This window comes from Sinocyclocheilus rhinocerous, unplaced genomic scaffold, assembly GCF_001515625.1.
Source record: "Sinocyclocheilus rhinocerous isolate Xijiao unplaced genomic scaffold, SAMN03320098_v1.1 scaffold946, whole genome shotgun sequence".
In the NCBI taxonomy this organism is placed as follows: domain Eukaryota; kingdom Metazoa; phylum Chordata; class Actinopteri; order Cypriniformes; family Cyprinidae; genus Sinocyclocheilus; species Sinocyclocheilus rhinocerous.
Genome location: NW_015633151.1, coordinates 1,318,110 through 1,327,310, shown reverse-complemented (window position 1 = coordinate 1,327,310; position 9,201 = coordinate 1,318,110). Strand labels below are relative to the sequence as shown.

General features: G+C 35.2%; 1 protein-coding gene across 1 annotated transcript; it reads left to right on the top strand.

The window, feature by feature from the left end:
- Positions 1 to 963: 963 nt before the first annotated feature.
- LOC107743208 (uncharacterized) lies at positions 964 to 2,991 on the top strand. Its single transcript, XM_016556351.1, has one exon. The coding sequence runs from the start codon at positions 964 to 966 to the stop codon at positions 2,989 to 2,991; it is 2,028 nt and encodes a 675-aa protein (XP_016411837.1).
- Positions 2,992 to 9,201: the final 6,210 nt, after the last annotated feature.

The window sequence follows — 9,201 nt, the reverse complement described above, 5'->3', positions numbered from 1 at the left end:
CTGCAGAAAATGTCTGAGAGCACAAAAAACAGAGAAATATAACCAAGGAAAACATGATTTTGTGTGCAATTCGGATAATTTTGCATTAATATTTCTGTGTTGTGCAATATGATTTTAAATGTGTTTAAAGTTTTGATTCGTGCTTATTATTTTTTTTAATGCATTATTAAATTTTTTGATTTACACTTATTATTTTTGATCCGTGACCATTGTTTGCTATTCTGAAAACTTTGCTTTCATTTTTAAATTTTGTGCAATATAATTTTACTTGCGTTTTTAAATTTTGGTTTCACACTTCTTATTTTTTTTATCCGTGACTGCAATACATTTGGCAGGAATATGATCCCATTCGCGTGGACCACTTTCTATGATGGATGGACGCACTTTATTGGACTTCTATTGGACTATTGAATATCACCACCCATTGACTACCATTATAAAGCTTGGATGAGCCAGGACATATTTTAATATAACTCAGATTGTATTCGTCTGAATGAAGAAAGTCATATACACCTAGGATGGCTTGAGGGCGAGTAAATCACGGGGTAATTTTCATTTCTGGGTGAACTATCCCATTAAGTCTTTTATGCTCATCAAGGCTGCATTTATTTGATCAAAAATACAGTAAAAACAGTAATATTGTGAAATATTATTGCAATTTAAAATAGCCAAAGGTTTTCTATTTTAATATCCTTTAAAGTTAAAAGAAGATTTATCAAAATAGAAATCTTTTGTAACAATATAATTCTTTACGATCACTTTTTAAAAAAATCAATTTAACATATCTTTGCTGAAGAAAAGCATAATTTTCTTAGGATTCTGTCCATTAGTATTCTTCAAGCTAAGGGGTAAAAAAAAAAGGAAACACACACACACATGTATACTGTATATGTCTCATAAAAGTTGTTGTGATGAATATAGCATTGTGAATTAATCTATGTTTTGAGCAGGAACAGAGAAGTCATGAATTCTGCTATCTCAAAATCTACTCAAAGCCTTACCACTGCTGAGGACATGAGGAACCAAACCAAACTTATGATGCAGCCCTATGCCAACTGGGAAGAGTATCTGACTCCAGCACCTCTATCCATAGCCATCCTGGGAGAGCTGGTATTCATCTCGTCCTCAACAGATTTCTCTATCAGTAAAAATCCCCCTAAAGATGGCTATAACTTCATCAAATACCCTGATTCCTTTCGCGCTTGCCTCATGCAAGTGTGTAACTCTGGCTGGTGGGCATTTAATGAGGCCCATACGAGCATGGATCAGATTCGCCTCCATACTGCCCAAATTCCAGATTACACGAAAACTGCTGTGAAGATTCTGTTCCAAGGCAATGATGAAGTTGTCAAAGCTCATCTTCCTGATCAGCTAAAAAATATCCAAGACATTGCAGATGAATGTCTTGAGTTGTCTGATGCAACTGAAAAGCGCTTCACTGATGTCATCAAAATCATTCAAGAGCTGCTAGAAGCATGTGTGAATGCAGAGCACTTTTATGGGGAGGAGATGGCAGCAATGAAGAAGAAACTGGAAGAGAGCAAATTGAAGGAGCAGTCAGCTCAAGAGACCAAGAAAAGGACTGAGAAGGCAATGAGTGAAATGGAGAAGGGACTGGAACAGGCTCAGGAGAGCTACAACAAAGCTCTGGATTCTCTCCCTAGTGGATGGGAAATGATCGGCATGGATTTTGTAGGTGGGATAACACAGAGCATTACTGGCATGATTACTGGAATGGTATCTGTTATTAATCAACCAGTGAATGGTGAAAGAGATGTGGTAGCTGAAATAAAGGTATATAGTAAGTCAGCTGAAATTTTAAATTGTGCACAGAAAATCCAGGAAGAAATTAATGTGAATATTAAGGATGATAACATTGACTGGACAAAACTATATGATCAGAAGAACAAAACTACAAAGACGGATTTCATAGCAAAACAGTTCGAAAGAATCAATGAAACTTTAAAGGAAAACTCTGACTGCCCAGCAAAGAAACAAGTTCAGAACTTATGCCAAGATGGCATAGAAATATGCAAACAGCTCGCAAAATATGCACCAGATGGCAAATGTGACAAAGACAAAAGCAATGAGATGATAAAAGAGGTCTTGGATCTGATCAAGTCGGCCCATGTTTTTGATTGCAAAAGTAAAGACAAAACAAATTCTCCAGCCATTGCTCCAAAGCCACCAATGATGCATAAAGAAGAAACAAAGTCAGAGAACAGGAGTCCTTCTGGGAGGGCCACAGAAAATGCAAGATTCTCCATAGAGCTGACCCGAGCTCAGCTGAACAAGACAACAGAGACTTATGAAAAGTGTGTGGAGAACCTAGAGGGGAACCAGAAGGAGCTAACTAAAATCCTGGTCACTATGAGAAATTGTGAACTGAAAGAGATTGATTTCAGAACTACCATACAGATGCTGGTCAAAGGAATGGATGCCATGGGGAGAGTGAAGGAGCAGTGGGAGAAGATGGTTCACTTCTTTCAGATGGTTTCCAACATTGTGAAAACCAGCCTGAGCAAAACTCTCACAAACTTTGTCTCAACATCAGAGAAAACACAAACCCTCTCCTACAATGCAAAGTTTTTCTCAAAAGATATGCTGTACACTCAAGCCTTCCAAGCCAGTAACATTGCTAGTCTGGTCAATATGATCTCTGCAACATACACAGATGTTTCCAGCAAGTACCTGATGGACCGCGTCAGTTCACTGGGCAAACTAATGGCCATGGATAAAAGTAAGCCAGAATTCGAGCATGAGCGAAAACTGCTCCAGAACGGCTGTGATGAGGCACAGAAAGGCACCTTAATGCTTGTCCTGAAGAATAAAGACGAGTATGATAAGAAGAGCACCGCAAGACTAGAAAGGATTGATCGAGAATTGCTTGCCATTCTACCTGCTGCTCCTCCAGAAGAAATCAGAAGTATTCAAGAGGTTGTTAAAGCTGGATTCAATGAGGAAGAAGAAGCAGCAGCAGCATACATCTGAGGGAATGCACTAAGAAATGTGTATTTTCTAGTTTTACATTGGTAAGCACCAGATGATAATATAATTCAGATTGAAGCTTTGTTTTTCTTTAACATGTAGTCATGATAGATCGCTTTAGACAATTACGTTATTTGACATCGTTTCTTTGGAATTCGAATTTGAATTTAACATTGTCTGTGGGATAGTTTTGTCTGTTCAAATGGTTTAGAATTTCTGGATTTACATAACTGTGTATATTTCTTTTCAGAAAATATGAGAAAAGACAAAAGCCTCTTCTTTCAAAAGCAACATCCATTCCTGTCATCGATCAACATCTGCAGTTTTTTCCCCGAGATTAATTGTGGAAAATCCGAGAACATCTTTTTAAGTATACGGGTTTTAGTGGGATTTTACTAATGGTGTTTGCTTATAAATTACTCTTTGAGTTTAGATATACTTCTGTTTACTTTTCCATTAAGAGTGTATTTCTATTTAGGCATGTGCTCTAGGCAAATATTACTGGAGAGCACAATTATTACTTTAGTCCTACGTTAAAAGATTAGTTCACTTCCAGAATAAGAATTTCCTGATAATTTACTCACCCTCATGTCAACCAAGATGTTCATGTCTTTCTTTCTTCAGTGGAAAATAAATTAAGGTTTCTGAGGAAAACATTCCAGGATTTTTCTCCATAGTGGACTTCAGTGTGAGCCCATGGGTTGAAGGTCCAAATCCAAGAACTAGGTTTATAGCGAAACGAAGTGGTCATTTTCGAAAGAAAAAAAAAAGAAAAAAATTATACTTTTTAACCACAAATGTTCCCGTTGGCTCCTATTGAATTCGATATGGAGAAAAATCCTGGGATGTTTTCCTCAAACACTTTAATTTATTTTTGACTGAAGAAAGAAAGACATGAACGTCTTGGATGACATAGGGGTGAGTAAATGATCAAGACATTTTTATTCTGGAAGTGAACTAATCCTTTAAGTTGAATTGTTCTTATATTGTCTTCTGCTTTTTCATTTTAATTATGTAATGAACTCTTCTGCTTCCTAATTTTTGCTTCTTCCTAATAATTTGCCATGATCTAATCTTAAATAAATTGGTAACACTTTACAATATGGTTCCATTTATTAACATTAGTCAGCTATATTAGTTAAATGTATCAACAATGAAAAATATTTTTAAAGCATTTATTAGTTAATTTCATCATTTACTAATGCATTATTGAAATCCAAAGTTTTATCTGTTAATATTATTTAATGGACCTGAGAACTAAGAATGTTATGAACTAGCATTAACAAAGTTTACTAAATACTGTAACAAATGTATTGCTTATTGTTAGTTAATGCATTAACCAACGTTAACTAATGGAACCTTATTGTAAAGTGTAACCAATAGGCTAAATCTTATCTAAAGTATCTCTGTTCTGATAACCTGTTGGTCAGAGTTTACATTTAAGGCTTTTAGTGATTGTTTTAAAAAAATAAATAAACTACTTCTGAATTTTTATTTTATTTCTGAATCTATGTGCAACAAAATGCATTTCAATTGATTATATTAATAATGATTTAAAAAACATGTTTCTGTTTCTCTCTTTCAACAATAACTCTTGAAGCTTCACAAAATTGCTCTTTTGCAGCTATTTATGGCCAAGGCAAACTCAAATATGTATACATGACACAATGCATAATCAGACATTTTTAAAAGTGGAAAGAGTAAGTCTAGGTCTAGAAGCCCATATTTTTTTAATGGCCATTATTAATTGAAAACAATTATTAATAATATAAATCGCACAGTGTTGTGGACAGGCAGAGAATCCTAAATAGATAATCCACACAAATCTTACAAGGTTAAATTAATGACACAGCTGAACTCAAGAACTAATCATATTAGTAACTTTGACAACCAAAGAAAGCGGGAAAATCAAACAAAGGAACTGAATACAAACTAAAAGTCCATGAAATTGAAACTAACTGAATGTAACTGTGATAATAAACGTATTTGTAAAGCACTTTTCACAATAAAAATCAATCCAAAAATACATGATCTCATACCAGTAGTCTTTAGGCGATTTGCATGATGACACAATCTCAAGAGAGATTTACTCCCACTATGATGTGTGACTTTGTCTAGAAGATATTATATTTAAGATTAAGATATTAAGATATTATATTTATATTGGTTTAATTATATTAAATAAATAGTCGTAGGTCTCTGACTGGATGAACTGCCACTCACTAATCAGAAAAAATATATAGGGTACAACGGGGCTAAAGCCGCCCCGGGGGAAAAGGCGCCTTTGATATTATTTTCATCTATACCACTAGATGGCACAAAAACGTGGCGTAGCACTTTCCAAAACATCGGCTTTTCAAGATGCACGTGTATATTTGTCTGATCCTTGACGCGATCGTGCGCAGCAGTGCAAAGTTGATTATGTGCTTACTTGATGTAATATTTGATGTTTTTAAAAAATGTTGTAGATTTAAGTAGCAAATGAGAATCGCTAAAATTAATGCATATATTTTGAGACAAAGGTCTTCTTTATGATTCTTTATGATTATTAAGATAATTAAAGCAACGGTTTTTAAATAACGAAAAAAATATGTAAAAGTATGGTATTTGGGGTAAAAAGCGCCCCTGCTGTTGGGGCTAAAGGCGCACAGTAATTAACATGATAATTAATAGATGGCTGACTTTTCCATTTCTTGACATGACATGGTTAGATTCAGATGGTAAATATCATATATTATGTTGGGTGTCCATATTAGAGATAATCACCATGTTTAGAATGAAACCATCATATTTAAAAACATGATATTAATCATATCATATAATAAAATATCATTTGTTGTTACTACTGTAAATATATATTCAATTATTATTGGATCTCCTTCAATACTTTCAGAATCTCGTGATTGCTTTGAGCAAGTATTAACTTTACTTAAAATACTTAAAAACATTATTTTAGCTGAAGTATTTGTATCAATATCATGTGCCTTTTACCCCATGCTGGTGAGCCTTTTACCCCGTGTAAACAATTATCTTTTGTAAATAATCTTACATTTATAAGATTTTTAAACAAAATAAACAACTTGAATGATTTATTTTCATACAAAATATGTTGCTCCATTAATGTTCAATACAACGAATATATTTTTTCTGCAATTATACATTTTAGGCGCAGTAAATAGCACATTTTTTCTTAAGGTGAGCCTTTAGCTACCCGTTGTACCCTATATACAGAGGTGTAAAGAGTACCTAAAAACCATACTTGAGTTCAAAATTATAAAACAAACAAACAAAAACAGTATCTTTTAAAAAGGTCTCTTCAGTATAATGGATAAATAAAATAATGTTAAGAAAAATTTAAAAGCCGAAGTCTTCTTGCAGTGGCTGTGCTGGTTTGGGCCTCATTGCCGGCTGCAGTCATGTCCTCATCTCATATATAAAACACCTCTGATTCACAAATACTTGCTAAGAAACTCGCATTCACATAAAGTAGCCTTGTTGAAAAGTTTGGGTGAGTAAGGGCAAAACACACAAGATAAATTACTAGTAAATTACTCACTAAACGCTAAACTGCACTGTAAAAAAAAATCTGTGACATTTACGGTAAAATACCGGCAGCTGTGGTTGCCAGAACTTCACCGTTAAAAATATGGTAGAAACATTTTAGGTTTTACAGACTTAGCTTAAATTCACAATAAAAAAAACGTATTTCATTAACTGATGTAATGTTAATAAACCAGCATATTGAATAACGTAAGCCACTGCGAGACTGTAGATGGCTGTGTTTCATTGTATTGCATTAATAGAAAGCCAAATAATATAAAGAATTTTAATACAAAGTATTTTTTTTTTCAAAACTAAGTTTTATTAGTATTTTCGTGCTTTGACGGTGAGGGCGGGAACATATGTGACGTAGCCATGTGCACTTAGGCTACTAGACCGTCTCATTCTAGTGTTTAATGCAGAGGAGGACTCTAGCCTACAAGCTTCTGAAGGACTGAACTAGGAAGGATGCAGCCTTCCATTTGAGAAGCACCCTTCAGTCTCTCCTCGTTTGTGGTTAGAACACATCAGTACATATTTGGCAGATGAAATTGAGCCTTTCGCTCTCTGGCCTCCCGACCCAACGGTGCCCTCCAGTGGACTCCATAGCTCCTGACAGCCCACACTCCTCATAACCATGTGGCCCATGACCAGGCGCCCAGTTTTGGTAGCAGCCCACTTCTCTGTTCTTTATCCAGAACTAGAAGTTGAAGGTGCAGGTGTAACGGAGACCCAGCCATACATGAGAAGTGGAGGCCTGGATGGCTTTTCTCGCTGTCCTGTTCTGAAGCACCTCACTGTGAATGGAGACCAAGTCCACATGGTGCTTCAGTACACGTCAGGTTCTCACAGACCAGAATCAGGTTTCAATTCATTTTATCATATTGCAAACATTAATGTTATTTTCTATGTTCTGAAACAACAGAATGTTATAACAGACTAGATAACTCACAACAAATATTTTATTAACATTACTGAAAGAATGTTTGCTTGTAACTTTGAGTGAACTTTGCCAGAACATTAGATAGCACTATATTTTAATGGTCTCCTTTACACATGTTGTTCATTTGCAACTACATGTAAACTTCCAGTAATACGAGTAGTAGTAGACTGTCTGCTTAATATCTGCTAACATTTTATTTTGATGGTCCCCCAAAAGACATTTTACTGACTAAGTAACTTCGCAAGTACATGTCACATGTTATTCTACTAACCTTAGCCCTAACCAAACAGTCTATTAACACTCCAGTGAGATTTAGTTGACATGTACTGCAGTTGCAAAGTTACTCTGGGACATTTTATTCAAACAAAATACATTTGAATAAATTATTTATTCAAATACATTTTAATTAATTTATCATTTAATTCAAAAAAATATTATTTATTCAAATGATTTTTAAATTTTGGGTGAACTATTCCTTCAAGTTTGAGAGTAGGCAGTGTGGTCCACTCTGCCATTTTTTTTTTGCAATATTTAATGAACCTTTGTAAATTGTATCTGCTCAGGACACAATGCAAAGAGGTACATCATGGACCACTTTACACTCTTTACACAGGCAAACACATTCCTCAGCTGATGACAGCAGAAAATATCTTTTGTGATATTATATTGAGGCTTGTTTCCCAGAACAAACTTGGGAAAACAGAGGAAAGAATTTGACAACAGTTAGGGGTAGGCTTAGTTAACTACAAGTGTGCTCTGTATGTCCTTAAAAGTGAAACCAAAACAATCGGCCCCTGCAGTATAGGTCATTATTCCCTTTCCATGTAAATGAATGGAAAGTTAGCCAAACTAAAAAAAAAAATCCAATTACACTTCAAATAAATGTTTTCCAAAGATGGTTTCTGTCATTTTGTTATGATGCTGTGATAGTATTTGTACTTCATTCAAGTACAATTTAAAGTGGCTACTTGTACTTTTACTTGATAACATTTCAGAAGAAAAACAGTACTTTTTACTCCTTACAATTTTATTTCAACTTGAAAAGTACTCGTTACATTTTTGCATTTTAATTATATATTATACACATTAAATTTGGCACATGGACGCTCAAATATGCACACCAATGAGGTTTGTTTTCACGCATCAAGCACATCCATTTCAGCTTCGGTTATAGCTTTCATCAGGTAAATTTCTGGGTTCAAAATTTCTTTGCCATCAAATGTGAGGAAGCATATTAAAGAGGACATCGGATGCTCATTTTCCACAGTTGGTATGATTCTTTAGAGTCTTCATGAAATGTCTGCAAAATACTTACTTAAAATTCTTCAATGGTCATGTAAAACAACACCCTTTATACCTTGCCAAAAACAGCTCTGTTCACAGCGAGCCGTTTCAGTACATGTCTCTTTAAATGATAATGAGCTACTGCTCACCCCACCCCTCTCTTCTGTTTTTGGTGCATTACCATCAAAAACAAAACTAATCCACTGCCTCCTCAGTGACTCTTATGTTGGAAGAAAATGAAGACTCTTATGTTCACTTTTACATCCAACTACAAAACACCTGCATTGTCAGCGCCAATAGCCTAGTGGGCAGCACACCGACATACAGCACATTTGCGCTTCGGACGTCCCAAGGTTGAGGCCCGGCTTGTGGACCTTTCCCGACACCGCCCCCTTCTCTCTCTCTCCCACTTCGCTTCCTGTCTAAATACTGTCCTGCCATAATAA